Below are 17,515 nucleotides of genomic sequence, written 5' to 3' on the forward strand. Positions count from 1 at the left end.
CATGCACAGGCCCACAGGTGCACGCACACCTGCCAGGGTGGACGGGGCGCTCCAGGCACTGGCTGCACCGCCTGCGCGGCCTCCAGCCTCGGGGTGGGCACGGGCCTTCTCATGAACAGCGCTGCACGCGCCCCCAGGGGCTGCCCCTCGCACCGCCCCGTCCTCATCTCTACCCTCACCACGCTGACCCCTCCCAGCGTCCACGCCTGCTGCCCCAAATTTACTCTCTGGGGGCGGGTGGGGAGAGATTTTTCTAGAAGGCTTTAGGCCAGCACCCGGGCTCCCGCACACAGGAAGCAGGCCCTGCCCTCCAGGAGCTGGATCAGAGACCTGCCCGGCCTCCCCCACTGCCCCAGCCCCCGGGGATGGAGCTGCCCGGCCTGGGGTACACGGTGGGGACTGTGTCCGGGGGCCTTGGGGCAACCGGGCCGCGCCTCCATCCTGCCCGGAGCCCAGCACCGGCAGCACATGGCGGGGGGTGGGGCAGGCGGCTGCCCTTGCCCCGCGGTCCCCATCAAAGCCTCTCCCAAGATCAAAACAAAACTGTCTCGTCTAGAATTTCCCGGGCTTTGATTCCTTTTCTCATCACACAGTTTAATTGAGTTGGAAATCTCCGATGACATCGAAGACAGAGGGAGGGGCCTGCGCTCATCCAAGGAGGGCCCGCGCCGGGGGAAGGGGGCACATAGACCTGCGGCCTGGAGGGAAGGAGGGCAGGTAAGGGCCCCCGGGCCTCGCCCCAGCTCGGGGTTCCTCCCGCAGGGACCCCCGCCCTCCCCCGGCTCAGGACCTCTCCTGTAGGCCCCACCTAGCTCGATGCCCCTCCTACAGGCCCCACCCAGCCCGGAACCCCTCCTGCAGGGACCCCCACCGTCCCCCAGCTCTGTGCCCCTCCTATAGGGACCCCCATCCAGCTCAGCACCCCTCCCGCAGGGACCCCCACCCTCCCCCCAGCTCGGCACCCCTCCCGCAGGGCCTCCCCGGGGCCCCCAGGCCGCACTGCGTCTCCAACACTGCCCGAGTCCGTCTGCTTGTCTACATTGCCCTCCCCGACAAGGGACAGGACTCGATGCGCAGAGGCCGCTCCCGTGTCCTCCCTGGACTCAGCCTGCAAGCGGCCGGCGGCACCCCTGTCCCCCCACCCGCAGCCCAGACGGGGACCGAGGCACGATGCTCAGCACGGGGGTGCATCTGTGTGGTGTGCACGTGGACAGGGGTACATATGGGAGGCCGGGGACTGCACCCTGGGCGCAGAGCCGGGCCTGACGTGGTCTCCCTGTCCCCCCCCCCCCCCCCACAAGGGGCATCGCGATGGCCCTGAGCTGAGCCAGCAGCGAGGGTGGAGGCGGCCGGCTCTGCGTGGTGATCAGCGGGGGCCCCGTGCCCGACCCCGACTAATGCCACAAGTGCCCCGGGTCGCGGTCCCAATCAGAGCACGTGGCTCCCACCCCACGCTGGGGCCCATCAGCTCCCGGTTTCCTGGAGAGAATCTCCTCAAAGACATTTCTTCTCGCACACACGCTGATTATTCTCGCACGCTGATTAAAATGTAGAAGATGAGGGAAAGGGTGTTATTAGCTCGGCTCTGGTTCGCAGCTTCCGATGCAGCAGCCTGGCGCTCGCTACATCTGTTTTTGACTATTTGGGCGTTTTTTTGAGGTTATTGTACATGGAATTGTTTTTTTTTTTTTTTAAAGATCATTTTCAGATCATTCGCCACCGTTGCAGAGAAATTCGATTTTTTTACATCGACCCTGTATCCTGTGACCTTGCCCGAAATCCTTAGTTCCCGGCGCGTGCGCAGCTTCCCTGAGATTTTTATTTATGGGGCAGCCCCGGTGGCTCAGCGGTTTAGCGCCGCCTTTGGCCCAGGGAGTGACCCTGGGGTCCCGGGATCAAGTCCCTCATCGGGCTCCCCGCAGGGAGCCTGCTTTTCCCTCTGCCTGTGTCTCTGCCTCTCTCTGTGTTTCTCATGAATAAATAAAATCTTTAAAAAAATAAATTAAAAAAAAAAGATTATTATTTACGGAAGATCACGTCACCCGTGAACCCAGAGCTTTACGTCTTCCTTTCCCATCAGGATGACTCTTAGTTTTTTGTTTTTCTCTCGCCCGCCTGCCCCGGCAACAGCCTCCAGGACAATGCCGCACGGGAGCCGTGAGCTCACGTCCTGTTCCTGGAATCGGGGTGAAAGCACCCCGTCTCCCTCCACTGAAGAGGGGTCACGTGGGGGCATTTCCAAGACGCTGTTCGTTATAATGAAAGAGTCTTCTTTTCCTAGTTTGTGGAACGCTGTGACCGTGACGCAGCGTCGGATTCCGTCACATCCTTTCTCTGCAGCTACGGAGACCTTCCCGTGACTGTTGTCCTGGATTCCGTGCCTCTGGGATCTGATAGGGCCTTCCGGATGTGGAACCTCCTAGAACCCACACCCCGAGAGGAGACCCACTTGCTGGTGGCGGGCAGCCTTCCGGGCACGCCCTTGGGCCCCGCTGGTCAGTCCGTGGTGAGGCTTTCTTCGCCAACACCCGGGAGGCCAGTGGTCCCCCTGCGTCTTTGCCTGATGCTTTGGCGCAAGGCGTGCACCTCACAAGGGCCTCCTCTTGCACACGTGGTTTTGGAAGTTTGAGGGTCCGTGCGCGTTTCTGGGAACGTGCCCGTTCATCCAGTCATGTGACATGTGGACAGGCGGCTGCTTGCGGTGTTTCAATGCTCCGTGTTGCTGTGAAGGGCACAGTCCTCCCCCGCACCCCTGACCCAGCGAGTCCAGTGCCCCCCCACTCATTATTTAAGCCAAAGGTTTGCAAATTCTGCCTATTTCAGAGAATTAACTTCTGGTCTCATGGGTTTTCTTTGTTTCTATTATTCTGCGTTCCACTACTTCCATCCTGATCTTCGTTACTGTCTTCCTTCTACTGGATTTGAGGCTCGCTAGTTCTTCTTTTCCCAGGATCCCAAAGTGAATATCTTTATTTTTTTCTTAAAGATTTTATTGTGGGGGGGTGGGGGGAGGGGAGGGCGTCTCGAGCAGACTCCCCACTGGGCGCAGAGCCTGACATGGGGCTCGACTCCAGGGCCCCGAGCTCACGACCTCAGCCAAAACCAAGAGTTGGACGCTCACCCGACTGAGCCACCCGGGTGTCCCTGGATATCTTTGTTTTTAATATAAATAATCTACTCACCGAGTACATTTATATGACTCAGTTTTTATTTTTTGTTTTTTTTAAGATTTTATTTATTTATTCGTGAGAGACAGAGAGAGGCAGAGACACAGGCAGAGGGAGAAGCAGCCTCCATGCAGGGAGCCCGATGTGGGATTTGATCCCAGGACTCCAGGATCACGCCCTGGGCTGAAGGTGGCACTAAACCGCTGAGCCACCCAGGGATCCTCCCTGACTCAGCTTTTAATACTGACCGTACCAGCAGCTCCCAAGACCCCTGAACACCGCACACACGGCTCCCAAGTCACGGCGAGCCTGAGCAGCACTCCACGGGGGCGGTTCTGGCCGACGGACCCCATAAAGCGAGCAACCCCGCGGGAGGAGGGGGACATCACCGCTCACACAGCTCACAGGGCCCCGCTGACCCGCCGGAGGCCACACGCTGCCCAACGACACACACACGTGTTTCTAAACAGACTTGAACCCTCATGCCCGCTTCTCCAAACACATAAAGGCTTTTCCCCAAGAGCCCGAGGCCTGCCGTCCACTCCATCCCACCCGCCCTTCAGAGCTGCTTCCTCTCAGCGAGCGGCCGGGACAGGACGTGGACGTGAGGGGGGCCTCTCTCAGGCCCGCGGCCGGGGGTCCCTGGGATCCAGGCACAGCTGGGGAGCAGGAGCGGGTGGTCCGGCCGCCTCCCTCGACACAGCGCAGCTCCCCCGGGACGCCCTCCCGAGCTGTCGTGCCGTGCCTGGGCCTGCAGTCCCCTAAGGTCTGTGCAGCCCGGTGACAGTCCCTTCCTCCCCCCCCCGCCTCTGTCTCTGTGCCCCACCCTCAGTGCTCCTGCCACGGCAGCAGGAGGTGCGGGTGCTCCCAGCCACTTGGCTTCTCCCCCTCCGGGGGGGGCCGCTCCTTGCACAGGCCTTGTTCATGCTAAGAGCATCTGACCGCTCCACGCATCCCGCACCCCCACCCCGGGTTTCAGGACTGCTCAACTGAGGTCCCATCTTGCGTGGAAACAGTGAGAGTCTAGAAAGAGTCTGTTGGGGTCAGGAGGATGGGAGAGATGTGGCTGGGGGAGGGGGGCCTGCTTGGCGGAGGGCAGGGGGACATGGCGGGGAGGCTTCTGGGCAGCCACAGCCTGGGTCACAGCCTAGGAACACAGCCTGGGTCATGGCCTGGAGACAGTCTGGGTCATAGACTGGGGACACAGCCTGGGTCACGGCCTGGGGACACAACCTGGGTCATAGACTGGGGACACAACCTGGGTCACAGCCTGGGGACACAGCCTGGGTCATAGACTGGGGACACAGCCTGGCTCACAGCCTGGGTCACGGCCTGGGGACACAGCCTGGGTCATGGCCTGGGGACACAACCTGGGTCATAGACTGGGGACACAACCTGGGTCACAGCCTGGGGACACAGCCTGGGTCACAGCCTGGGGACACAACCTGGGTCATAGACTGGGGACACAGCCTGGGTCACAGCCTGGGGACACAGCCTGGGTCACGGCCTGGGGACACAACCTGGGTCAAAGACTGGGGACACAACCTGGGTCACAGCCTGGGGACACAGCCTGGGTCACAGCCTGGGGACACAACCTGGGTCAAAGACTGGGGACACAACCTGGGGTCAGACCCTGGGGTCACAGCTGGCTGTGTTCACACCCCTCTGCTCACCTGCCCGGGTGTGCCCCTCCTCCCGTCAGGGCGTGGTAAAGCCGGGAGCTCCCCGCCCCCCAGCCAGGCTGCCATGTGGTGACATGCAGCCTCCCTCCGAGTGCTAGCACCCTCTGTGTCCTTCGCCCAAGCCCTCGTGTTCCTGGGGCTCTGTGGTGGGGACCCCAGGGGAGTCAGGGTAGGGAGAAGGGCACCGGCGGCGACAGGCTGACCCTGTGATCTCTTTCCCTACACATCAAATGGCCACACGGCGGCTGCTATGTCACGAGGCACAACTTGCCACAGAACGAGTGGCTTTCTCCTTCCAGTAACATCGAATTCGTGAAGCCTGGGGCCGCGCGTGAGAGGTAGGGACACTGTGGGTGTAGGCAGAGGGGCCCAGGGTGCCAGCTGGCCCCTGAGCTGGACCCCGCCTGGGGCCCAACCGACCCACCAGCCCACCGTCCTCCTGGAATCCTGCCACCGCGCCGCCTGAGCCCTACATCGCCTCACCCACCCGAAGCACGACATCCCACGGCCTCTGTGGGTTTACTCCGCTGCGCCCCTGCCAGCCGTTCAGATCACGTCACAGCCTGGGGGGCAGCCCCGACCTCCTGGCCTGGCTCCCGCCCGCCTGCCACGGCCGCACCCCTGCCGTGTCACTCCAGAGACCTGCCCGGCACATGCGGACCCACGTGTGAATCGACTCTCACGGCATCCGTCCTTCCGCACCCGGTCCCTCCATGTCGCGGCACGTGTCACTCCTTTGTATGGTTCAATCGTGTTCTGTCCCATGGACAAGCCGCCTTCAGGGACTCAGCACAGATGGACGCTGGCGGTGCTTCCCCTCTGGTCCGGCAGCTTCGGGCCGCTGCAAAGGTCCATGCGTGGGGCACATGTGGCCGCCCGCCTCCACTGCTCCTCCGGGGGCACCCGGGTCCCAGGAGGGACAGCCCTGCCCGGCCACGTGATGCGCAGCCTTCAGCCCGACGGGTTCCCCAGGCAGCTGCACCCCGCTGCTCTCCCACCAGTGGCACGACGGTCCTGATTCTCCACATCCTCCCGGCACTTGTGACGGCCTGACTCAGGGGCGCTCCCCATGTCGTACTCCCTAGAGTGCTCCCCGTGTGGGTACTCCCTAGGCCAATGTCCCCAAGCACTGCTCCCCACACAGTGCTCCCCAGGCCGGCACTCCCCATGCAGTGCTCCCCACGCGGTGCGTGTGAAGGGGTGCCCTCCGTGGGCCTGCGGGCCTCTTCCTCGCCCCACACAGCAGCTTCCCAGGTGCGCAGGGGCCGTGTGCACAGAGGTGTCTGAGGAAGCGGCCACTCAAGCCTCCGCGGACCCCTCAGCGGGGCCACCGGTCCTGGCCTGGTCGCGTTACAGCCCCTTCCATGTGCTGGAGACAAGTCTCGTCGAGTACGTGTCGTGCAAGTACCCCCGCCCCCCACCGCGGGCGGCCTCCCTGCTTCCCTGCCGGTGTCCTCTGAAGCACAGGAGGTCTCGCCCTGGGCGAGGGCTCCCCGTCCATCCTCTCTCCCCGTGCGCTTTCAGAGGCGGCTCTAAGTGTCTGCCAAGCACAGGGCTGAGGACGCAGCCGTGTCCTCCCGAGCCTCTGATCCACGTTGCACCGGCGTGTGTACCCGGTGGGAGACCCAGGTCATAGCCTGTGACCCAGGCTATGACTCGGGTCCGGCCTCAGTGCTGGGTGTGTGGCTTCTGGGGACTCAGCAACGAGCCCACAGGACACGTAAGGCTTTATCTCTGGACCGTGACCCCCAGCCCCGCCCGATGGAGGACCCCATGCTCACTCAGAACCCCAGCTCCCACCCGTACACAAGGCCTCCCCAGCGTTTGCCCCTGGGTTGGGATTTGTGGGCCGGGTGCCCAGGCCGCGGCTGGGACACGTGCGTCACTCACTGCTGGGACGCATGGGAGGGGGAAGGCGCTTCCCTGAGCTGGACACAGCAGGCAACAGGGCAGAGAGGCCTTGAGGTGTCATATCCCACGTGGAGAGCCCACGGCGTCCGGGCTGTGGATGGCGACGAGGGGCCCGCAGACGAGACCTTCCATCCGTCACAGGCGCGTCGGGCACCCCAGCCCCCAGGCAAGGACAGGCGGCGTCCCGCCGCGCTCTGGTCAGCTGTGTCGCTCAGGGGGTCCCGGCATGGCCGGCGGGGAGCCCAGCTGGACAGCACTGAAGGGACCCGTGGTGTCCTCGGAGCCTCTCGGGGCCGTGTGCCAGCTCCAGTCACCTCCTGCACCCCGGGCGGTGGCAGGGTGTGTGGGGCTCACAGGCCCCCCCCGGGCTCCCAGGGTCACGTCTCCGGCTCTGCACGCAGCCTGCTCTGCGCCTGACTGCCTGCGTCCTTGGCACCTGCTCCTTTCATGACTCCTCTCCACAGTCTGACGAGAAGCCAGCTGACGGAGGACGACTTGCTGATGACAAAGACCAACGCTCCTTCCCTGAGACGGACAGGACGTCGGTGGCTTCTGCTGCGCGCTGGCAGGGCGAGGCCTGGGGCCAGGACTGCAGGGCTCAGGGTCCTCAGGGTCCTCAGGGTTGTCAGTCCTCAGGGTCCTCACAGTCCTCAGAGTCCTCAGGGTCCTCAGGGTCTTCACTATCCTCACGGTCCTCACGGTCCTTACAGTCCTCAAAGTCCTCACCCTCCTCAGGATCCTCAGAGATTCACTGTCTTCAGAATCCTCACAGTCCTCCCTGTCCTCAGGGTCCTCACCGTCCTCATGGTCTTAATGGTCCTCAGGGTCCTCAGGGTCCTAACAGTCCTTAGGGTCCTCCAGGTCCCCAGGGTCTTCATTGTCCCCAGGGTCCTCATGGTCCCCAGGGTCCTCACAGTCCTCCTTGTCCTCATGTCCTCATATTCCTCAATGTCCTCAGGGTCTTCATAGTCCTCAAGGTACTCATGGTCCTCACGGTCCTCAGGGTCCTCAGGGTCCTCATGGTTCTCATGGTCCTCAGGGTCCTCACGGTCCTCAGGATCCTCAGGGTCCTCACTGTCCTCATGGTCCTCATGATCTTCACGGTCCTCAGGGTCCTCACTGTCCTCAGGGTCCTCATGGTCCTCAGGGTCCTCACGGTCCTCACGATCCTCAAGGTCCTCACAGTCCTCACGGTCCTCACCACCCTCAGGGTCCTCACCACCCTCACTATCCTCACGGTCCTCAGGGTCCTCACAGTCCTCAAAGTCCTCACCCTCCTCAGGGTCCTCAGAGATTCACTGTCCTGAGGATCCTCACAGTCCTTCCTGTCCTCAGGGTCCTCACAGTCCTCGGGGTCTTCCTGGTCAGGGTCCTCATGGTCCTCCTTGTCCTCATGTCCTCATATTCCTCAGTGTCCTTGTGGTCCTCTGAGTCCTCAGGGTCCTCTCGGTCCTCAGGGTCCTCACGGTCATCATAACAGCTCTGCGAGGTTCTGCCGATGGGGACAGAGGTGCTCAGGGCCCCACAGAGCCGTGGGCATGACTGTGGTGTCCACGAGCGGGACATCCTGGAGGCGAGCCAGGGCTCCCGTATTTGTGCGTGAGGCCGCGGGGCCTTGCAGGGAGGCCCCGCGGCCTTTGCTTCAGGGCCTCCTGTCCTGACTGCTAAGTTGGAAGGACTCCCTGCAGGCCCAGTGGGTCATGGTGCTGCCACGTACAGGCCGGGGAGGTGTCCGCCTGGACACGCCTGGGGCCCAGGACGCAGCCAGGAGTTGCCCCTGCCTTCAGGATGCCAGTCTTCCCCGGCGAGCTCCCCTTCACTTCTCAAAACCCCCTCCAACGCTCCCTTGTGCATGCGGCTTTGCCAGGGCCCTGGACAGGAGAGGGCTGCCGCGGGGTCCTGCAGCCCCTGCCTCACAATCCAGCTGGGCCCCGCGGCGCCGCCCCCTCTGGGTATCAGGGATTTCAAGTCAATCGCCCAGGAGAACACGCTGATCCGAACAAGTGAATGAACCAACAGGCCAATTGCTAAATGAACAAATCGGTGCAGACGTGGGTGCCCCCACGTGTCTAAGCTGCCCTGCTCAGCGAATGGTAGGGTCTGCACAGACTGTCCCCGTGGAAACCCAGCTCACGTGGATCCCAACCAGCCCAGCGAGGCTCAGGGCTTCTCTTTAGCGGCCATGATCACACGTGAGGAAACACCGCGCACACAGAGCAGAAAACAGCAAAGCAAAAATTAAGTGAGACGCGAGCCGAGAAAATGCGCAGCACGCAGAACGCGAGCCGACAAATGTGTCCGGCCCCCCTGGAAGCACCAGGTTTCAACCTGGGTCTCCGGGACCGGCTCCTGAGCGGGGAGGACGGCGGGAGGGGCAGGAGCGCGGCCTCAGCGGGCAGACCCAGGTTCCCTTAGACTCGAGCCTGACGCCAGCTCTCCCTCGGGCTCACGGGGCCAGCAAGGGGCCGGGGGGCAGGGGCGGCGCTGGGAGCGTCCACCTGGGCGACACCGGGCAGCACCGGGCAGCGTGGGCGAGGAGGCACGCTCACGTCACGGCCAGCCTGGTCCAGTTTCGGGAGTCGGACAGCGCGGGACACACGGAGATGCATGCAGTTCCCCGGGAGTTAGGAAGGCCGCCCGATTGCACCCAGGGATCCGGTCGGCAGCACCCGGCTCCAGAATCCACAGGGCCGCCCTGCAGTAGCCGCGCACCTGCTGGCTCCATTGCACGCCTTTCGTGGGATCCAACTGGTCGGTGTTTTTAATGAGGACAGACTCTGCATCCTAAAAACCAAACTGGCTCCGTGACGAGCCCCTCAGAGCGCCAGATCCTTAAGACACTCCCACTTGCCTGCACCCTGACACCAGAATTTCCAAAGGACCCATCGAAGCTGGTGGTGCACGGCAGGTGGCAGGTGGCCACGGGGACTAGAAGGCAGCTGACACAGGGCCTGGGGTGAGTGGGCCAGCCGGAAGCCTGCTGGGCGTCCAGGGCACTGTGGGTGCTGCAGGGCCCCTGGACCAGGAGAGGCCAGCTCGGCCCTTGAGGTGGGGCGCCCAGCTCGGCCCTTGAGGTGGGGCGCCCAGGGCATTGTGGGTCTGTAGGTGCACAGGGCACCTGGACCAGGCATCCCTGGACGGGTCTCCCCCCCCCCGCCCACCTGCCCTGCCAGAGGCCCAGAGGAGCTGAGCTCCAGAGCTGACTCACTGCCCCCCACAGCCCCAGGCCATCCTAGGATAGGCTCATCGGTGACACTGGGGCAGGGGCCCCCATCCAACCTGTCTCCATCCCCCAAGGTGGCCTCGTGCCTCTACTATTCCCTTTCCAGGGGGGGCTCTGTGGCTGTGGGGGCTGCCTGGGGTCCACCTAGACCATCGGGAAGCCTGCTCCAGTGACATTAGAGTCTACACCCCTGAGGTGCCCCCCCCCCCACTGCAAGTAGATTCCAGAGCTCCCGTGCTCTGAGCCCCGAGGATGTCCTGGCCGCATGCTCGGCACTTGCTGTCATTCATCGGGTGACCTCACGAGGGCTGCAAAGGTCCCCGTGCCAGAGGTCAGCAGGACGTGGGCTCCAGGCTAAGCAGCTGGTTTGAACCGGGGAGGTGCCCAGGGCCCCACGCAGAGGCTGCTAGGGAGCGACAGGCACGGCTGGGCCCTGGCACCTGGCTGCCGCGTCCTTCTGCGACCACACCTTCCGCAGGCCCCCGACACCAAGGCTTCATGCATCCCTGCGTGGGCGCCCCTACCCCACAGAGCCCGCAGCTGCCGTTGGCATGGCCTCAGGAGCCCCCAGGCCGCCTGCTCCGATCACAGGGCTCGGCCTGGCTCCGATGTGCCCCCCGTGGGGAGCCCCCCCCCCACTGTGGCCGCAGGAGGCCGGGTCTCACGTGGACCACACGCCGTGGCCTCGTCTGCCAGCGCATGCCCTCCGGATGGCGTGGCTGCTCTGACGCCCTGGTGGGGGCCTCCCTGCACCCTTTCAGGAACACCCTTAATTCTGCTGCCAAGACAATCCCCAGAGGCACCGCCTCACGAGGCGCCTTAGTTCCGCGAGGATGTTAACAGGGCGCATCTCAGCAGTCAGACGTCTGACTCCGGTGGCCATGGGGGGGCGACCATGTCCTCCCAGCCGCCCAAGGGGACGGGGCCCCCCCGTGGGTGCCCGACACCTGCCACACCCGGAGCAGGGGCAGCCCACCCTCCTGCCTGGGCCTCAGCCAGAAGCCACGGGCGATGGATGCAGCGGTGTCCCGATCCCCAGGCCTTCCTGCCCCAGCATGGCCTCCGCTCCCCTCTGCCCACAGCGACACAAGGGGCAAGTCCCCGTGGGCACGCCCGGGACCCTGGCTCCCTGCGCCCGCAGCTCCCCAGACACCACATGTGCAGACAAGCCCACGCTGCCCGGGGGCGCAACCACCCCACGGGACTGGCCACCCCGAGGCCTGACCCAGAGAACGGGGGCCTCCTCAGACACCCTGGGCCGGGGGCAGGACGGGCTGTGTCAGGCGGCATGGGTGGCCGGCCGTGGGCTCTTACCGTCCACGCAGGCAGGCCGGGCTCTCGTGGTGCCCGCGATCTGCCCCTTTCTGCAGGCACAGCGAGCCGTCTGCCGGGCGATCGTCCTCCGGGGCTGGCTGCTGTCCCGGTCCAGGGTCACAATCTCACAGGTGCCGGCGGCCAGCTGACCTGCAAGAGAGGCACAGGCGTGGGCTGAGTGTCGGGGCTGGGGGACGCACCGCCCGCCCTCCCACCCTCGGGGGCACGTCTCAGACACCTGAAAGGACGCTGCGCTAACACGCTCTGTGAGCGCCAGCGCCAGGTCAGGCCCGCGACCCCCACTTCACACGCTTACACGGCGGCATTCGAGGCCCCGCCCGGCAGACAGGAAATTAAATGGGGCCCCACCAGCCATGCCCGGAAATGAAAGGTCCTCGTCGCGCTGTCAGGCATCTGATGGAAGGATCCAGACCGCACAGAGCACAGCCGTGGAATCCGCGGGGCCCCGGTCTCCCCGCCCACCTGGCCCACGGGTGGTGGATGCAGCAAAGACCCCCTCCCGGGCCTGCCGACTGTGCAGGCCGCCCCATGGGAGGGAACAGCTCCCGGGCGGCACGGGGCTGGCGGGGAGCGGCGGGGACACACACAGGCCACCTCCGCGCATGGGCTGCACACACAGGCGCTGGTCGCACCCCTCACGCCTGCTTTCCCACGTGGATGCTGCCCCAGCCCCGAAGGATAGAGGCACAGGACGGGGGACAGCGGGGCCCCGTGGCCTTGGTCGGCCTCGGGGACAGCACAGCACGCGGAGGACGGATGCACTGACCATGAAGCTGACCAGTGAACCCATTTAAGCAGCGCCCCTGCCCCTCCTGTCTGGCCGAGGTCCACGGGCCCCTGCCCAGCACAGGGACAAACCTGCCTCCTGCCTGGACACTGGTGCGGCTCCACGACGGCCCGCTGCTAACTCAGAGGGTAAAGACGGCGCCAGCGCTGGATGGAGGGGGGTCCCCTCGTGGGAGATGAGGCCGTCCTTGCTCCATGCCGCTGCCCCAGTGCAACCCCAGGCTGCGACCCCGGCTGCCCCCTGCACGTCCACGCTGGAGAGCCCCCACAGGTCCTGTGCACTCATGGCTCCGCCTAGCACCTGTGTCACCCGCAGGCAACCAGCCCAGCCAGGGATCACGCACATTGGCAGGACGCATCACATGGAGTGACCACCCACCCCGTCGGCCAGGAGCTGCCCGGGCCACCTTGACCCCTGGGGGCGCAGGGTCAGGGTGAGAGCCACGAGCCACAGGGGCATCGGTGGGGGGCACAGGGCATGCCCGGCCCTGGGCTCAGCGTGGTGAGCAGAGCCTGTGTGGACAGCACACGCAGTTTGTGGGGTGCACGGTACAGGTGCAGGGCAAAGGGGCAAGCCAGCGGGGCCCTCCTGGGCACCTCCTTCCCGAGCCGCGGGGACCCCGACCGGGGGCTGTGCCCCAGCGCCCCCTCCCTGGATGGCTCGGCTGCACACCTGGGCCTCCATCAGCTAACAACACAAAGAATTACGTACCGCACAGAAAATGAGGCAAAAACAAACAGGGTGAGTAGATCAATGCACGCAGCAGAGAGAGGGTCCTCGGGATGGAGAGGGGGCGCCTCCTGTGACAAGAGCAGTGAAAGCCCCGGAGACGAGTTCAGGGGGCAGCAGGAGACTGAGCTGGTCCGTAAGCGTGGCAGACGACGCTGGACTCGCAGCCCGGGGGACGCTGTGATGGGCGGCTGGGCGCTGCTGGCCCGACTCCAGGCCCCTTGTGGGCAGCAGAGGCCCAGGTCCGGGGGACTGGCCCCCCTTCCCTGGACACCATGAGCCCTGCTTGCTAATGAAGCCGCAGACCAGCCCTGCGACTCCCCGACCGAGGAGCTCACCGGCCAGCGTGGCCACCCCTGCCTCCGAGCCCTGAGACGCCTGCGCCTGGGCCCCCGCACATCAAGGGGTGGCCAGGTGGGGCCAGAGCAGGGGCCTGATGGGGTCTGCACGTCCCAAAGCGCCCTCGCCCAGGGAGGCCGTGGCCACGCCGGCCTGACCCCATCATCCCCCGGGTGCCCCCATTCTGGGCCACACCCTGGAGCAGTGGTGCTGGGTGTGGGGTGACCTGGCCCCCCAGGGCCCCCCAAATGCTCTATGTGTGCGACCGCTTGGAGATGTGACCCAGGGCAGGGGCCTCAGATGGCAGGTCCACGTGCCAGGCTGCCTGGGAAGGGGTACAGCCTTGCGCTCTCCCAGGGATGGGCCCAGGTGCCTGCAGGACACGACCCCCTGCCCCCACCCATGCCCGTCCACAGCCGCAGGGAGCCCGCCCCGCCTCCTTCCTCAGCAGGCATCCCAGCGTGCCTCTGCTTGAGCGTGTCCCCGGCCGCCCAGCCACCCGTGTCACGGCCACGCAGACCAGCCCCTTGCCTAGAGCACGGTTGCGAGGTCCAACTGCACGGGGCCACTGTGCACACAGGGGGTCAGGACGTGAGCGTGGCCCCTGGGGCACCACTCAGCCCTCGGACAGAAGGAGGAAAACCAGCCCCTGAGAACACAGGAATGCCCGACGTGGGAGGATGACGATGTGCGGGGTGCACACTCCCCAGGATGGCCTGTCTTCCAGATGCCACTGCAGCGGGACCCCACGGCATTCCGGTCGGGCGTCAGCAGGAGCACGTGGAGGCTTCTGGGGCTGCATTAGGGGCGGCCCTCCCCGGCTGCCCTGGCTGAGAACCACGCTGGAGGCCCCTGGACGGGGCAGGAGCAGTGATGGTAGGACGGGGACAGGGACCCAGGGACAGGAGGGCTTATAGTAGGGAGGAGCTCCAGGGACGCCCTGGAGACTTGGGTCCTGTGGGGGCAGAACCGGCGTCCCCCACCATGCCATCCCTGGGGGGGGGCACAGAAGCAGACCATGGTCACCTGTGCTGGACAAAGGCCCCTTGCACTTCACCTGGCCAGTGTCACCCCCCAAGCTGACCTCGACCACACAGGCCCTCCAGCACCCGCAGGCCAGACCAAGACCAGAGGCAGCACTTCCTGCCCCCGGGAGATCCCAGGCAGAGACATCAGGGCCACAGCTCGGTGGAGGCACCTCCCGCCCTCCCTGAGCCTCTGTCCCTGCCTGGGCGGTGGGACTAACAAGGCTGAGACCACAGCAGGCAGCCTCTTTGCCCCATGCCCGGGGCTGTGGCTTGGGCGTCTCCCACCTGCATCTCCCCACGAAGCCCAGTGAGGCAGAGGACACCTCAGGAACGAGGCTACCCAGGTGCAGCTGTCCTAACGATCAAGGGGACAGCGCCCAGCAGCACCACGGGACACCCAGGGCTGCAGGTGGGCACCCTACCCACCGGCACGGTGGGGTCTGCAGGTGGGACCCATGTCATCATGCCCGGGGCACATGGAAGTTGCCCCTGCCAGGGACGGCCAGCTCCCCAGCGCATGCAGGCTGCAGGGGCAGGAGATGGAGGGGCTCCCTCACTGCAGGGGCAGCAGCACCGCTAACCCTCCTGTGTTGGGAGGACCCGCACTCGGGACACCCCGGATGGTTCAGGAAGGATGGATCTTTGGAAACCGCGTGCAGCCCCCTCTGCCGGGCCTTCTCTGAGCAGCACGGGCAGCACCCAGGTCAAGCTGTGGGTCAGCAAAGCATGTTTCCCAGGCTCGGCGTGCATCCTCTGGGCTCCAGGGAGCCACGGATCTGAGGGCTGGTTACCTAGGAGGGGCGGCCGGTGCACGCTGGGGGCCGCGGGGGGCACAGGCCTCGGACGGCCACGGAGTCCAGCGAAGGTAACTCCACAGAGGAATGAGCTCCGCAGCCAGGATCACTGGGAGCCTGATATGCAAACAGGGAGCATAGACTCAGGCCTCACACCATCCGCAAAAATCAACTCGGAATGGGGATTAAATAAGAAAAGGCAATAATATAAAGCTTCAAGAATGGGATCCCTGGGGGGCTGCATGGTTGAGCATCTGCCTTTGGCTCAGGGCGTGACCCCGGGTCCCAGGACTGAGTCCCGTGCGGGGAGCCTGCTTCTCCCTCTGCCCGTGTCTCTGCCTCTCTCTGTGTGTGTCTCATGAATAAATAAATGTAACCTTTAAAAACAAAAAAGCTTCTAGAAGACAACATAGAAAATCTACGTGAACTTCAGTTTGGCAGTGAGCTGTTACACACACGCCGACCATGTGCTCTAGGAAGGCTTTACTGACGTTGAACGCCCCTGCGCTGGGGGGGCACCGCCCAGAGCACGGAAGGGAGAGAATCCTTGCAAACCGCACACACCTAACATCGGGCTCGTGTCCGGAGGGTGCGTGGACCTGAAAACTCAACCGAAAGAGAATGGACAACGCAGTGAAAATGGGCACAAGCGCCGACGACGGAGCTCCCCCCAGGACGGCCCAGGAGAACCTCGAATGCGTGTCGCTCGGCAGAAGCCGGTGTGAGAAGCTGCATGTGGGGGATCCCAGCCCTGTGACGTCCCGGAAGAAACCATCTCACAGGGAAAATTATAAATGTGGCGGCCAGTGTGCAAGGAAGGAAGGAGGGAGGGAGGGAGGGAGGGGTAGTTCGGCGAAGCTCAGAGACGCTTGCGTCCAGGGGCCTATTCAGGGGACGCTTGCTGTAACGGGACACACAGCACCTTGCACCTGCCGGAAGCTGCATTACGTCAACGCGACAAGTGACCTCAAACGTGCAGACGTGAGGATCCCGGAACGGCGTCCAGATGCTGCTGGCAGCATCCAGCCACGTTAGAGGCGGTGGAACGTCTGCCTTCAGCCCCGGGCGGGATCCCGGGGTCCCCAGATCGAGTCCCCATCGGGCTCCCTGCATGGCGCCTGCTTCTCCCTCTGCCTGTGTCTCTGCTTCTCTCTCTGTGTCTCTCTTGAATAAATAAATAAAATCTTAAAAAAAAAATGGAAGGACACAGCCTGTTGCACCCTGTGTGTGCTCAACACACACACAAAATCGGCGATGAGTGAGGCTGAGTCACGGGCCCCGGGGTTCCCAGGGGTTCCCAGGGGCCAAGGCCGAGGCACTTGAGCAACCAGATAAATAAAGCAGCAGCGGATCTGACTCAAAACATAAAAACACTCCCCACTGATGCCAATGCCCATAAATGGGGGGGGGCATCATCAAATAGGTAGGAGGTAAGGAATCTCCATGCTGAGGAAGCCCCACCAACGTCCGCGGACATCTGTCCCCGAGGACGCGCATGGCACGGCCGCCACGCAGCCACTTCCTTCCAGAGAGAAGGGCCCGGAGGGAGCACGGAGACGCAGCTGCCGCCGAGGAGTCACGTGTCGGAAGCTGGGCCGCACTCAGGGCACCCGCGCGGACACGATGGGAGGAGACGGCGCCCTCCACCTCTGCGGCTTTCCTGTCCCGGCCCACAGCCCAGTGCGCTCTCGGGAATGCGTGGGGCAGACCCGAGCAAGCGCCCTCCTGGGACACCTGCCCAGGCCCTCGGTGCCGCCCCCGCCGTGACACACGCGGGCCGTGGGAGAAGGTGCCGTGGGCGGGAGAAGCCCAGGGAGCTGTGGGGCCTGAGGTTCTGCGGGTCCTGGGTGGGACCCCGCGCAGATGGGGACAGGGTGCACAGACGACGGAACCCCGAGTAACACACGGACCGGAGTCAACGACTGAGGGATAAAGCGTTTCTCCAGCAGCAACCGAGGCCCAGGTCAGGGCGAGTAAGATGTTTCCAGCACGAGGAGGTGGGCACTTCCTAACCCACCTCCACGATCTTCCCATAAATCTAGATGCTTTTGGAAGCCACGAGGTCTCTTAAATACGCGTGGACAGCAGGAAAGAGCGCGCGTGCCGAGGAGCCCGCCCAGCAGGCCGCCCGCAAAGGCCGTGCCAGTGTCTGACACAGGGGCATGGGCTGGGCCCTGCTCCCCCGCCACGCGTGTCCCAGGATTCCCAGAGCTGTGCTGAGCCCGGGAGTGTGAGGCCTGCTCGGCCTGGCAGCAACGACCTCACCCCTTCACCCTCCCACCCCCCCGAGCCTAGAGTCGGCGCGTCTGGTCGCAACGTGACTCGCCTCCTGCAAACACGCATGAGCTGCACCCACAAGTGATGGGGACCCCCCCCACCGAAGAAGCCGGTGAGAGTGTGTGAATCCTCAGCCATCCCTCCATCAGCGCCTCTGCTGAGGTCCAAGGTGACAGTCGCAGGGGTGCTCACCCCAGGTGCCAGGGGACAGCTCGGGGGACAGGGCCCCCCAAGATTCTGAGC

General features: G+C 64.4%; 1 protein-coding gene across 4 annotated transcripts in view; it reads right to left on the reverse strand.

Moving 5' to 3' along the window:
• Positions 1-17,515, reverse strand: part of TAFA5 (TAFA chemokine like family member 5) — a 154,734-nt gene that overhangs the window by 49,019 nt on the left and 88,200 nt on the right. For all 4 annotated transcript variants that reach the window (XM_072843496.1, XM_072843499.1, XM_072843497.1 and 1 more), the window contains exon 2: positions 11,298-11,447. In XM_072843496.1, coding sequence (XP_072699597.1) covers positions 11,298-11,447 — 150 coding nt within the window. The remainder of the gene's footprint in view (positions 1-11,297; positions 11,448-17,515) is intronic.

This window comes from Canis lupus, chromosome 11 (assembly GCF_048164855.1).
Source record: "Canis lupus baileyi chromosome 11, mCanLup2.hap1, whole genome shotgun sequence".
NCBI classification, from domain to species: Eukaryota; Metazoa; Chordata; class Mammalia; order Carnivora; family Canidae; genus Canis; species Canis lupus.